We start from the raw sequence: 15,266 nt of genomic DNA, 5'->3' as shown, positions 1-15,266 counted from the left end.
CAAGCTTTACACATCCCCGTTTTCCCCCGTTTCTCTTTCCCGAGCCCCTGCCACCGTGTTTATTCACAGGTGTTCCTCCCTTGTACTTTTTTTTTCCGCTTTAAGCAAGGGGACGACGGGTGTACATATTTTTATACAGGCAGGTGCATGTAAGTATGGCCGGGTTGGCTAAAGCAGCCATAACATCAAAACAGGGCTGTTCTAGACAAATATTAGATGAAATCATATTTAATCAGCCCTCTATATATGTGTGTATATATTCTTTTTTTTTTTGTATCCTTGAACAGCTCTGCTTTGTTATGACTGCATTAGCTACGAGGGCTCTGTAAGTGGCACTGGATCAGTTCCCCACAGAAGAAAGGACTGCACTGCTAAATCCCCCACAGGTACCACCACTGTGCAACCGGGCCTCTTTGTCTCTTTTTCTTTCTTTTTTTTTTATTATGATGTTTTAACCATCAATCATGTGCTCAATTTAGGATTTATGCAAGGGCGGGGGATGCCCTCAGGTTGCGGTCTTTTGATTAATAGGATGAGAAAAGGTCGGCCTCTTGAAGTGAAAATCAGCTGGCTTTGAAGGTGTACGCCACTGGAATAATATTAGCGAGGGGAGTGCAAAAGCAACATGTGGGAAAATATTGCCAGTTTTCTTTAGCTGTATATTGTGTACTATAGATTTCATATATTGTGTGTGGTGTTATTTTCTATTGTGTTTTTTTATTTTAAACAATTGGCAGCTTATTGGAAATCCTTTCAAGTGAATTTATCATAATATAAAGTACTGTTATGGAGAAATGCAGCAAAAAGTTAAAGAAAATTGTTTTACAATTTCAAACTATTCCCTAGTGTCTTAATAGGAAGGCCTGTAACATTTGGTCAAAGCACACCAAATATGAAAAATGTTTTTGAAGATTTTGATTGGGTAGTTCTGCGTCATGCAAATGAGCTTTTTGCTCACGCCGCCTCTCCACCGCTGCTTAGATAGAAACTCAGTCTCTCATTATGTTGCCTTTGAGCAGCACTCAGACATTTGTTTACCACACTTCAACATTTATTTAAAGCCCTCGTAACATGTTTTTTTATGACACTAGTGTCAACTGGGCCATTAAAGATGTCCTTTAAAAAAGAAAGCTGCATCTTAAAAGTACTTTAATTCATCTTGGTTGTGCTTTTAAATGCAGGGCATAAAAAACAATGACGTGAATTGGAGTCCAAGCCTCGTCATTTGAGGCTCGCTCCTCGGCAAGGTGTTCAAACGCCCTTAGATCTTTACATCAAGGAGCCTTTCTCCATAGCAAGCTGGCGTGATTCCTCTTTTTGACATGTGCAACGAAAAAAGAGCTGAAATCTGGAGCCAAGTTTCTTTCCGACATCAGGAGAAACAGAGATAGATTTAATGTCCATTTTTTTTTACCATTCGTTCTTATTGATTCCCCCAGAAATTGCTTATCAATGTGGAGGAATGCTTCTCCCGAGTAAAAATGTCAGCAATAGAGATTAAGTCAGTTCTATAACGGAGAGGTGGGACAAAAGATCAATATCGCCAACAAATGGAATCAAAATGATATTGTGATGGATCAGTGTACCAACCAGCACACCAGTTGCTATGTAACATATTGGTTTGGTTCAATACTTTATTGATACATCAGCATTTGGACGAAATATTGCTATGTATCAGATTACGGTACGGTATTGATATACCAGCATGAAATATCAATATTTGTGCTCTTAGCTGATATCTAAGTGAATCCATACCAGCGACTGCACATCCACACGATTTATCTAATTTTTATCACATTTATGAAAGTGCAATAGTTTTTCCTGCTACCAAGGCACTTACTGATCTGTGTTGCATTTGTGTAGCAAGGAAGTTACGGCCAAGGTAATATCAATGACTAATGCACTCGCCTCCAATTGAATTTTAATAGGCCACTCAAGCAAACATCAAAAACCTTCACAATTTATACAGCCACATTAAATAGGAAAATGAAAGTGTCACCCAAACAAATGCTATCGTAAAACGGTCGCGTGCATCGGGCTGCCCTCCCACCTGGCTCTGATACCACAATGCCAGACTATTTATCCTTGTTAATGATCAGCCAAGGAGAGCGCAATAACACTCCACAATTTTTTTTTTCTATGTAAATTTCAAGCCTTGTTAAGGTGTCGGAAGAGTGTGCGTACTTGCGTTTTTTTAGTTAATCGCTCATCCTTGCCATGACCTCAACGGCGGCGGGCTCAGTCACACATTGGCAACAAAAGCCTCTTCTGCTGCCACCGCTGTCTGAGGCGCTGATGGATGAGGAAGGAGCTGAGGGGTGACCGTGATGTATGATATGCGGAACAAACCAGGAAGCCTGCACAGGAGCGGGAGGAAGTGTGCTGGCGCTTTCAATCTGGATGAGCCCGCATACGGCGGTGTGTGCTACATCCAAACTTTTATTTGCTCCACTTTCTACACGACATTGAGAGCAAAGTTTCTAACTGGAGTTGATTCATTGCAGATGTTATCATGCTTCAGCGAGACAAAACATTGATATTTTGATGTCTTGTCTGGCGTAATAGATTGTTACGCAGTGGTGCGTGGATAAGAGTCTAATCTTTTACGTGACCATCTGCATAATCATCTTTTCCCATTGATATGAATGAAAATCCAACTTTTCCTCAAACAAACAAAAAAAAAGTTGTATTTCAAAGAGGAAAATTAACGCTCAGATTTTGACATATTGCATCAGTTGCTCCTTCTGTTGTGTCCCCCTCGGACAGATATACTGTTCATTGAGGCATAATTAGGAATCCCACTTGGGTTCTACGCCGGACACGGCCAAGGCGTCTTTCTCTGTGTTTGATGTTTAGTTTGATGTTAAACTTCAACCGGGAGAGCTCGTATCTATTATTGCTACAATACTGAATTGATACATCAGATTAATATGACTTATAGATCTTATTTGTTCGGATACTTTATCAGTACCATCGCATATGGACAAAGGATTTATGTTATCACAGTTTGGGAAACCGGGAAATAGAAAAAAGTGAGATATGTTGTTTCGTACAACTCTATTGAAACACCAGCTTGTAGACAAATGTTTGCGACTGCCATGTATTGTATTGCGCTTTTCAAGCCCACTATATCAATACATAAGGAGAAAAGATTGATATCAGCAACGATATACTCGTACACTGAGAACGATTCACCATCGTAATTTATCACATTGCCACAGGTGTGTGCGAGAGTCGCCTTTTATGAATTTTTAATGAATCTTGCCCAGGCTTAACGACCCAGAAAGTCCTCAAATAAATCATCGATAGGCTTCACGGTCCAGCGGCAGGAGGATCCTGGAGGAAAAAAAAAAACGTTGTCGTCGTAGCGCCGGTGACGGTGTGCAGATAACCTTCAAGATGGCCCTCTTTCTTTCTAACGTGTCCCGTCGCCGCGCTTATCTTCACTTGCACACATTGGCTCACACACACATGCACACACACACACACACACACACACATAACATTTTTTCCCGCCTCACAGGCTCCCGCTGTCCAGCTCCGCTAAAAGACTTTCATCATGTCTCCATCCTTTTTTTTTCCATACAAATGGCGCTCTTTCACATAAACATGCCCTAAAACGGAGCGCCATTGTATCATGTGATGGGTACGAGCTCTGAGTAGCCGTGAGCTGGAGGGGGCCGAAAACGGGCTTCTCCGTGCACATAATTTGCGGCGTAAACACGAGCGTCTTGTTTTCAATATGCACACGTTAGCAATTAGCCGAGTAAATTAAGCGGAGCTAAATGAAATGGCAGCGGAGCAAACAGGCATGTTAATATGAAAGCCTCGAGAAATTTATGCCTGCCTTCGGAAATAGTGTTCATCAAGGTAGAAAGAATGCAAGGTCAACACGTGTGCGTTCACACACGCTAGCGTCTTCACAAACTAACTTTCTTCATCCTCTTTCCCTTCCTTCTCTATTCCAGCTTCCTGTTTAGTCACAACAACCATCTCTCTACCTCAACTTGTTCAAAGTTTCACGCCGTTTTCTTCTTCCTCTCTTACCCTTTTTCCCCCCTTTGTCGTCGTCCATCTTCTCCTCTCCTCCTTCGGGCATCTCTTGCAGTAGAGATTAAAGTGATCAAGGACCTTCCGTGGCCCCCTCCGGTGGGGCAGCTCAACAGCAGCTCTCCCCTGGTGGAGGAGCTGGAGTCGCCCTCGCAGACGGCTCAACCCCCGCCCGGACAAGGCGCCGGTGAGCAGCACCACCAGGGTGGGTGTTGGTGTTCCACTTGTCCAATGTCTGTCCCATCATTTCATCCATTCTTTTACCATATTTCCCCTCATCCACCCTTCCGTGTTTTTGTTTTTCACTTGAAGAGTAACTTCAGGGATGATTGAAAGACTAGTTAGTAGCCGTAGCGGTGTCGGGCACTAGTTTTTGTAAACGCCACACTTTTTCCATCTGGATTACACGTGGCGGAAAATCCCTGAGTTTTAAAATGCTGAAGGCTCATTAGTTTTAATTGTGCCCAACTGCCTCTTGTCTGCGTAATCACTCGCTCTGACCCCCCATTTCCTCTTGTCAACACACTCACTGCGCTTCCAGATGGTTCCCCAAATGGCGGTCTTCTCGTTTGAGTAGCTGCAAAGGAATCACACTTATCTTAAATTGTTTTTAGTCCGGCATGTAAAAGTCGTGACTGTCATACAAAGGGGGTATGTCATGATAGCAGAGGTGTCACCACCCTAATCTGCATTGTAGTGTCGAAGACTTGAAAGTGGCTCTGAATCTTCACCCACCCTGACTGATTTTGCCAAAAGTTGGTAATTATGATGTAAATTGTCCGTATTGTTACATCTCAGTGAAGCAGAAAATCTGAAAAGCTCCCGAACCTTTATGAAGTTCGGCTTTGAACTTTCCACTGTCTTTCCTCTTATTGATACGCATCAGAAATCAGACGTATGGTAAACTGCTTTCATTACAACCAGAAGTGAAGGACGCGAGACAGAACTAATGCGAGGGAACAGGATCTCCTCCCGTGGAGATCGGCATGTAAAAGGACACTTTTGTGCGCTGTGGGTGAGGACTTGATTTATGTGGGCCAATCCATGGGAAAGCTTTTTGGGCCCCGCCCCTCATCTGCCGCCATGTGAGTGGCATTGAGATCGGTATCCAGCTGTAACGCGATCCTCACTCGGTCCGAGCCCTCGCGGGAGCTTTTGGCTTGCCCTCTGTGACCGTGAAGCTGAAATCATACAAAGAGCCCCATGCTAGAAAGCAATTTTCTTTTTTTTTTTTATTCCACCCCAAATTCTGAATATCTTTCACTATCAAGATACTTTTATTCCATTTTGAAATATAGTGGCATATCTCTTTGATAGCCATGCATGTTATACTTTGACCGTTTTAATTTTTTAGAGTGCTTCCTCAAAAAGGCTACCACATAAAAGGGGGCATGTCTTCCCTCCATCCATCAGCATCCGACTGACACTTCCATCCGATTCCATCGACAATCGCTGCGCCGACACACACAACATGACAATTTATGTGTGTGTGTTTCTTCAGATAACTGTGCACATTCTCATCCTTCTTAAGCTGCCTGTCAGGAGGCTTTTGTTCTCTTCTTGGCCAATCATCTCGTCAATCTGGTGCAGAAAAAGGGAATAAGCTTGGCTCACTGATGTTGGAGCCTAAAATATACATTTTCGGTTTAGAAGGAAGAAAAGACAAACCGTTTTGAATATAATCCAAACAGTGTGCAGCAACTCTTTTTTTTTTCTTGTCTTGGTTGGACGTCGACAAGAGAAAGATGTGGTCAAGTGAGCAAATACTTACACGTTGTGTGGGCAACCAACGATAGAAATAAAAATGCCAGGCAGGAATTATGTAACAATGACATTATCCTGTAGTCTATGTACATTTGTGTTCAGAATAATAGCAAAATGTGAACTGTATTTCCTAATGAAATAAGATTTTTTTAATAACCACTATTTTTTTCTGGGTAGTAAATGTGTATCATGGACTTGGTAGAGAGAGACATGACACCTTAAATTTGAAAGGTTTTATCTTCACATCCAGAGCCACACTTTGACGACCTAGTTTGTAGGAATGGTGATGAAAGGCGGTGAGTTTTTGTAACTGTCACGTTGGCGTGGTTAGAATACGACATGAAAAAAAGGAAAGTGAAGAACTTGAATTACAAATAAAACAGCTGTCTGCAGGGATAAGAGGAGCGTAAACATGCATCGCTGTTGTCCCCACCGGTCAGTTGCCATGGAAACAAAATGTATCAGACTCATAGCACACTGGCAGTCATATTGTGGCCCAAAAAAAAAAACATCTTCAATGTGGACTCATCTAGAATGACTGCTTTGTCCAACAATGCCTTCCCATTAGACCCGAGTGTTTTTGAAGCCACTGATTTCCCATCACGTATCAGATTTTAGGACAAAAGAAATATAAAAAAAAAAGTCATTTGGATGAATCACTTCCACGACTTTGTGGTAGATCGCGTCAAGGGCAATGAGTTCATTTATAGATTGGAGGTGAAGAGGACCCCCTGCTGTTTACAGCTAGAATGACATGATTGTGGTTTCATTGGAGCAGACTGCATCCATGGCACATTAAACACCCAAATTAGAAGTCAAACGTATTATAATTCATCATGTCTTGCATAATATTGACATCAAGTGCACATAAACGAAAGACAAATACAACATCGTGTACGGATTTACTACAAAAGTCGCTTGCCAAAAGTCTGTCTGCCTGATTGATGAATAGGGATGTGAATAACAGCATCTTACTCAACACAATGTCAATAAATTGAAACAAATTGTCCCGATATTTTATGAGAGGCTTTTATGAAGACTTTTTGTCTTTAAATTGCTTTGTTACTTCTTGTTAGGCCCAAAAAAATCAGCAGTTTCATAAACTGAATTTTCCAGCGGTATTCATACCAGTGAAAATGTTCTTTTACTTGTTTCTTTTGTTGTTGTCCAATTAAAAACATACTGTAACAAATGTAAATTTTCACTTGGCAAGATGTAAATACATCGTGAACATATTTAGTTTTTATCATCGCATGCGTGCTGAGCCCGGTAGCAAAACTTGATGACTCGAAACTAATAGTCGGGCAGCTTCGCATGCTCGGAACGCGATCAAACGTCTTGAGACTGATTAGTGTCCCGCCCCAACGATTCATCGGCCCGACTCCTCTGCCTGAAATGCGTTTACAATTGCATGGCGGGACTCATCAAACGTTTTTCCTCTGGACCATATGTAGCCCACAAGCTAAACGTATCTCTCTGGACATGCTGTCATGGCTCATAGAACACAAGAGATGACTCTCGATGCATTGATGACAGAGGGCCAATGTCATTGATTCTCTTCATCAAGAGCCACGGCCGTTGATATGTCAAAGCGTTCACAGCAAGGGACGCCACTCACGCATGCCGGTTCCACCGCCGGCGTGTCAGCGTGGCTCTAAAATAGGTCTTTTCCAAAGCCAAGGGTGCCGCGACATCAATTATAGTGATGGATGACGGCGGGAAAGAAACCAAAAGCCACACACATGGGAAACACACAAGCAGGAGCTGACTGGCCACGTGAGACTTATGTAAATAGCCAATAAACAAGTTTAGTCACTTCTACCAGTCGGCCTTGAGTGCACGTAACCTTGCCGCGTAGAGTAATGTTTAACTTTTGGGGGTTTGAATGTCTTTTTGGTTCGGCTGCTGACGCGTTCACACACACAGGAATGTACAAGGATTTAGAAAGAATAGTCGAGATGGATTAATGGAGCGTGTGAACATGTCGCCAAGTGTCACCATCACTGCAAATAATCGCAAGCAGAATTTCTCTGTTTCACTGCCGTGATTCTTTTAAAGTCTCACAAAATAAATATTTTATTACAGTAGGGTCCATAAATATGTGCTTGTAGTGTCATGTCATTTTAGTATTGACCCATGGAAATAAATTGTAAAATGTTTACAAAAATGTGAGATGTTCACTCACTCACTCACTCACTCACTCACTCACTCACTCACTCACTCACTCACTCACTCACTCACTCACTCACTCACTCACTCACTCACTCACTCATGGGTCTGTATGTCTAGAACTGATCGACTCAACTGCTCAAAGGTGTTCAAGCATTTTTTTTTTAATCTTATAGTTCAGTTTGATGGCGTGGAGAAGTCTCGAATGTCGCCCACCAAGGACGGGAAAACCCGCCCGCTGCAGCGGCACTCCAGTGGCTGCTTGGTTAACACCAAAATGTCGTCGGCTGAGCAACCCGGCTCCTCCGTGGGGGAACGCATCGATCCCAGCATGGCCTTGGAAAGCCAATTGTGAGTTAGATCCCTTGCTTTGGATTTGTTTTGTACCCACAATGGCTACATTTTTTTCCCCTTTATTGCTTTGTCAGCTGGTACCACGGCGCCATCAGTCGGACGGATGCAGAATGTTTGCTGCGATTGTGCAAGGAGGCGAGCTACCTAGTGCGGAACAGCGAAACAAGCAAGAACGACTACTCCCTCTCACTTAAGTAAGAATCACATTGTACTTTTTATTAGACCACTTACTAATTATTGAATTGGATAGACAATTTAGGAGGTGGTTAACTTTAGAATTCAAACCCAAGTTCTAAAAAAAATTTGAAATTCTCTGTTGCACAAAAAGCTCCACCTGGACTACAATAGTGTGCTGACTGCGTTGTTCCGATATGCTAATGAGCTTCACCTTTGCCACCTCTACCTCCCACCAACACTGCCCTCATCCTTCACCTCGCCACACCAGACCTCATAATCTGCTGACACTTCGACTCCCATCAGTGAACCCTGACCCCCCCGCCAAGGGGACGCTCTTATTGGCCGAGTTATGTCTTGACATTTCACTGCGGTGAACTTTCCATTCCCCGATGCAAGTCTCATCGCATTCTTGTCGCGAGAGCCGGTTGCCACGACAACAGGAATGTTGCCACATATTCTCTGACAATATGGCAAAGCGTTTTTTTTTTTTTTGCTGGAGGTACGGAAATATTGTCGATTTGAAGGCAGACGAATGACATTTGGGAAGGTCTTCCCGATTCCACGACGACCTTTAGATGGGAGATGAAAGTGTAAACGCAGACAGACGCTGATTAGCCTTGAGCCTAACCTTGCTGGAGGCAGTGAACAAAAATATGGTATACATTTTCTTCTTTATGCTTCTGCACCTGGCCACCATTTATTATTCTGCTCAAATAAGAAAAAAAAAACATTATCCGGCAAACGGAAATGTTACTTTGTTTTTTTTCCCTCCACATTTGTTGGGTAAGGGGGCACTTTGGAGACCCAACTATTTGTATAAAAGCACTTAAAAATTAAATTTTCCATAATATATCCCCTTTAAGACTTTTATTCGCTAAACTACGATCCGTTGATGCTGAAAGCAGCCAAAGTAATTTCCCAAGGGCTCCAAAGAGCGACGCACACCCAATAACAAACACAAATTCAATATTTAGCACTAAATGATCGTCATGCTAGATTTTTTGGGCTTTTAGTGGAAAGTTGTACTAAAGCAATTCAATGACCACAACAAGAGTGTTTCAGGTCACTTACATGGACCGAGAGCGATGAGTTAGCCTTGTGGATCCCGCCGCCGCCATTAATCCACATCACAAAAGTGTCCAGCTGGAGCTCCATAACGAGCCAGCAGCTATTAAAGCAGATATGCAGCCGGTGCAGTAACCTGATTTATTTATGGCCTCAAAGCTGCCGTGGCTGCCGCTAACTGATATTAAAGCTTTGCCATAGGATAACTTGTGTGACCCTTATAAAAGATGGTAGCAAGCAGGGCAGTGCGAGGGGAATTAAAGTCACATTTTCAACAAGTTCACTTTGGTTCACACACATAAAATCGTGTTTGTACAAATGGAGGCCTCACCCCGTAGTTAGCGCTTTTAGACACCCGTACTTGTGTACTTGGAGAGGTCATATTTTTTAATATTTTCCTTTCTGTACATGGTGGGAAAAATCAATCTTAACACCCCACATCATTAGATAATCACTCATAATAATAATAATAATAATAATAATAATAATAATAATCTTTTAAATACATTTAACAATTGGGCATTTGTTTATTTTGATCAGAAGGGAGCAAATTTTCAAATTGTTCCCATTTTCTGACTGCATGGAAAAACACTTCAAAATGTATTGTTGGATATCCCAGAATGTGCCTCCAGGCAGTTAAAAAACAAAGAGACATCACAACCCTTACGAGAGGCTTCTTCGCTAATAATTGGTGCTGCTGGGCGTCAGGCGACATCGGTTCTCGTGCCTGAGGCACGAGCGCCGGTCAGGCCTCAAAAGCAATCTTTGGACTGATTGGTGCAACGACATCACGGGGGCGCGGCGCAGAAGCAGAGGTGACAACGAGTTCAGTCCCGCTCGACATGAGGCGAGCTCCCCCGGCTGCCGCTGAGATTGAGCGGGATGCCCAAGGTGAAGACGGTCTCTGTCTCGGGTTACTGAAAGATGCATGAGGCCCGAATGGCGGCACGTATGTGCGCTGCATTATTGATAAAGAGCAACAAAGCTTTCCCTAGTCAGTTCTCTGACCTGATGGGAAGTGTTTTCTGTTCACCCCGCCCTCTCACCCTATTTGCCCCTCACTTACTACTCCACCTTTTTATTTTGCAACAAATTCTCTTTAGTCTTGCAGAAAGACAATCACTTTTATGAATATCAGTCCTCTGAAGCACTTAAAGAACAACGACACAACAAATCAGTATCCAAGAGTAGCTGTCTGAGTTTGAGTTAGCGGGTATGAGTTAGCATTCAGGCTACGGTTTAGTCTAAGTAGAACTAAAAGTAGGATTACAAGATAGGATTTAGTGATTAGTTGGAAAGGGCATGGTAACACGTAGCAATTTAGCTAGGAGTTGAGGGACAAGTTAGTAATGAAGGATTCTGAATCAGGGTAAGAGTTGGCAGTGTTGTCCATGTGGCTTTCTCCGAAGGACAATATTGTGCATCAACAACTCCAAACATTTGCTCAGAAGTCATTTGGGAATCTAAAAAAAAACCCAACAAACCCTGAAGTGTTTTCTGTTTTAAGTGTCTCTATGTAACCTAGCATCCGCCTCCGAGGGACTGATGATTCATCAAAAGCTCTTTGTAGCGACTATTTTTAACTAGAGGTCTCCTGGCTGGCGCTCGCAGACTAACAGAAGTGGCGATACAGAAAGTACAGAAATGTTTCTTCGTGTTATTTCAACTCATTAACGGCACCCGGGAGACTCAATAACGCAAAAGTCACAGAGATGTTTTACTGTCGCTTGATTCGAGAAATGTTACGCAGTGGCCTGCATCTGTGAATAAAGAGACAACTTTTCATAGCTTTGTCATTTTTAGAACGCCCTCAGATTGAACCCTGTGCCCCTCCCCCAACTTTCTATTGTCATCACTTCAGTACTTTCATTTTGTGATAGAGCAAAAACACGCATTGGGGTTTACACTTACAATAACAGATAATTAAAAAAGGAATTTCACATCCCAATTCGCACATTGTCCAGGTAGAGTACATGCACAGAACTTGGGTTAGGGACCAATATTTACATTAAATGTTTAGTTGCGTTTTACCACCTACCCCCAGAGATGTGCCAAGGCAGTAAAAATATTTGTCATTGTTTTCGTCTTGCAATTTTCTGAACACAGAATTAGAGATATTAGTTGCTAAGACCAATAATCAGAATACTTTGTTTATGTCCCTCCAAAGATAAATGGAATATTAATATCCCCATGGCCCAACTCAGAATGGTAATTTTCTATTTGCGAGCACAGGATTAGTGAGAAACTGTAAAAGGTATTGATCCGAGGCGGGTGGAAGCGCGCAGGGAGCCTCTTCATTTGCTTTTTACTGCTCTAGCTTAAGTGATTTATCCTAAGGGTTCATTAGCCTCATCCCCATGCCAGGCACGTGACGCCTTGGACCTTAAGTACAAGTCTTTGTCGCATTCCCCCTGGGTTGCTCACTAACTGCTGTTTCTTGTGGTTTTCTGTGTCCCCAGGAGCAGCCAGGGTTTTATGCATATGAAGCTGTCCAGGACCAAAGAGAACAAGTATGTCCTGGGCCAGAACAGTTGCCCCTTCGACAGTGTGCCCGACATCATCCACTTCTACTCCAGCCGCAAGCTGCCCATCAAGGGGGCCGAACACATGTCCCTGCTGTACCCTGTCGCCATCAGGACTCTATAGTACCCCACCCAAACCAAAACCCCATAACAGAAAGGGAAATCCCAAAACTGCTGATTCTGACTCACCTCACTGGTTGACAGATTCCCAAAGATCTGTCTTTAATGCAGGAGTTATTTTTGTTTATTTATGACCGACACACACTTACTTCCTTTTTTGGGCGTTCCCACGGAGAGGATACACTTTATTTGTCGCGGCTGTTCATCTGGAAAACTTGGGTTTTCTGAAAGGTTAATACTAAGGATGGACACTTGGGTAAATTGTCTTAGGGTGTATTCAGACCAGAAAAGTCATTTAGTCCACTTGTTTGGTCCAGACCAAAAGCGGACTTTCGTTTGGTGCGGTTCCTATTCAAACTGTACATTTTGCAAGCGAAGTATATTTTGTAAAAACACCCACGCTTGTGACGATCTGCGCTCCATCTTTACAATCTAACCCTGGTCTGTTTAAAGTGGACCAAACAGTCAGTTCTGAATACATCCTTAGAGCATAATAACGCAACCGGAAAAGGTCGCCAAGGTTTAGGTTTGTATGATGTGTGACAATTAAGAAACAAGATGGCCGTTTCTGTTCCAGGCTGTTGTCACGCAAGCGATAACTCTTCATTGTCGCACTCGATAGGCTTTAGCGGACTTGTCACATTGACTTTCTTATGGCAGTAAACCAACTGAGACAAAATCAGCTCCATTTTCCTCAATTACATTCGGGATTGGCTTCCAAACTAGCAAACAAAGCCATGACGTAGCCTGATAACTAAGTTGACCAAATGGAACCAGCATCAGAGGATTCACAAAGTTTTGAACTTTGTTTCGAAGCTAGCACGCCTTAGCCGACATGTTTAGACAGTAAACGAGTAGTTGATGCCGATGCTGGTTCCATCAAAGTGCTGCACTTTATTTTGTCTCCATCCTGGAAGACATCATGATCCACTAATTGTTAACAAGCCCATCCCTAGTTGATACTCTATGCACGTAGATGTATTGCAAAGGGGGGGACGTGAAGAAGTCTGAGGCTTTTATGTTGATCTCTCTTTCACGTCATCATCCATACTCTCCACCATCCGTCAGCGAGGGGGGGGGGGTGTTACACCAATGACAGCGTAAGTGGCAAGACATTCTGGAGAGAGAGAGAGAGAGCGTGATGGACGAGACAACCCGTCCAACAAGTCAGAGTTGAGGAACTAAAGCCCCCCTTTTAACCCTGGAGCTGTCCCGCCTAAAGCCCCCCCCCCTGCCACAACGCCTGCATTGTCTACCTCAGAAAATCAATGCCATTCAGCCGTCGGTCTGCAGATCAATAGGTACAGTGGGACGGCCCGCATCGATCCACTCTCTGCTTTCCTTAAAATCGTATCATTCGTTTTGAATTTGAAAAAGAAAAAAAAAGCAGAAAAAAAGGACAATTCAAGCCCGGCTTTGGAGTGTTTTTGTCACTACTATGATGCTGTGTGATGTCAAACGTTTGGTTGAAGCCTTATAATGCATGGAGCTAACTCAGCTGACTGCAATCCTGCTTTTGAACGATTGTTCCCTGACTGTAATTTATTGATGGGCTAATTAGCGCCCCCATTTTTTGTTGTGATCGTGTTCTCCGGGGTGACTCCTGTGGTGCTCTACGTTTTGCTCTTCTTGTGTGCTCGTCACGCCTCGGCCCAATTCTTCCTGACCAATCGCAGCGCAGTTTATTGGAACCCCGATGAACATTCAAACTGGAACATTATGCATTCAACGAGTCCATTGTAAATTCTCAAGAACACTGACAAATCCTGTGTTGAAGTCACTTCTTGGATTTTGCTCACCAAGTACACGTTTTTGTTTTTTTTTTAAATTAAGGAAGAGAACCGAATTGTGTTCAATCTCCATTTTTTAAAATTATTTCCCTATAGTGGACCATTAGAACTTTGACATTTGACCCTTATTTTAATGTTGCCAATTCGAGTGTTAACATTGCTACAGCTCCAAAAACAATACGAGCGCTTCAGTCATTAGCTTTTATTTATTATTTTCAGCGAAACACCAACCTTTGATGGAGTTGCTTGGTGAGCAAATCTGTAAGAAATGAGAAATTCAAGGGAATGGACTGCCGCTAAGTGTGTGCTATGCAACTGGAGGACTCCCAACCGGTGTTTCAATGGTACCAACCGTCCCACGGAGGCGATGAAAACGACTCACCTGTGTAAAAAGTTGAACTGGGGGTCGACGCGGTGAGGTCAACATCACTGCAGCTTTACTACGACTTAAGTGGACCTATGAGAGAAAGGATTTAGAGAAGATGAATGTCTACGAAGGTTCTTAATGACCGCTGCAAACGGGTGTCCTACACGGGGGAGGCCTTACTTAGCTTTGGAGGAAATAGACTGCAATCCACGGAGGACACTCGAAACATTTCTCTTTGGAAAGCATCTCTTCTGTCTAAAGTGTCTTAACTTGTGAGTGTGAGCGTGTATGTGCGGCGTCCCCCTATGGCCAAATGTATATACTGAATGTATCATAAGCACGGGGGACGCGGAGGCATCTAAATAAATAAAAGAAGAAATCGGGTTTATTATAACTAAAGCGCAAGTTGTTGTCTGATGCTTTTTGACGATGGCACCAGTTGCCATGGCTACGCTTCTCTGTAAATAGCGTGCGGCTGCTATATTGTTTTGAGTCAAGGACTGTGGCTATTGGTATCTTCTCTCTCTTGTTATTGGGGGGGAAAGTGAAGCTTCAAACTGGCTTCATGGATCAGTTATTGTATTTGTTTGACTCCTTCAGATGGCCTTCTGTTCAAAATTGGGCTGAAAGGACACAGACTTGCATTTTCTTGAAATCCTTTAAAAAAGCCGTATTGAGGAGTCAGAAAATACAACTGGTTCAGGAAGTACATTTGAAGCTTCGTTTTCCCACCACTAACTATTCACTTAACAGATCAGGAAGTAACCCACACCGTACAAATGCAAAAATTTGATAATATAATTCAACTAACTAACAGAACAAACCGTCGCCAACAGAAAAAAATGCTCGCATGCAAACAAACCAGGAAGTATTCTTGAGTTAAATGCT

The 15,266-nt window shown here is 42.9% G+C and overlaps 1 protein-coding gene across 5 annotated transcripts in view; it reads left to right on the top strand.

The window, feature by feature from the left end:
- The window catches only part of shf (Src homology 2 domain containing F), a 59,004-nt gene extending 44,227 nt beyond the window's left edge, over positions 1-14,777 (top strand). The window contains exons 4-8 of one of the 5 annotated variants that reach the window (XM_088371228.1): positions 288-386; positions 4,109-4,255; positions 8,160-8,334; positions 8,412-8,531; positions 12,039-14,777. In XM_088371228.1, coding sequence (XP_088227354.1) covers positions 288-386; positions 4,109-4,255; positions 8,160-8,334; positions 8,412-8,531; positions 12,039-12,225 — 728 coding nt within the window. In that variant the 3' untranslated portion in view covers positions 12,226-14,777. The remainder of the gene's footprint in view (positions 1-287; positions 387-4,108; positions 4,256-8,159; positions 8,335-8,411; positions 8,532-12,038) is intronic. The other 4 variants (XM_088371225.1, XM_088371224.1, XM_088371226.1 and 1 more) reach the window with 4 other exon arrangements.
- The last annotated feature ends 489 nt before the right edge of the window (positions 14,778-15,266 follow it).

Source organism: Syngnathus floridae, chromosome 3 (assembly GCF_059516105.1).
Source record: "Syngnathus floridae isolate MCC-2025c chromosome 3, RoL_Sflo_1.0, whole genome shotgun sequence".
NCBI classification, from domain to species: Eukaryota; Metazoa; Chordata; class Actinopteri; order Syngnathiformes; family Syngnathidae; genus Syngnathus; species Syngnathus floridae.
The sequence above is the reverse complement of the archived record's forward strand: the minus strand, read 5'-3'. Positions and strand labels throughout refer to the sequence as shown.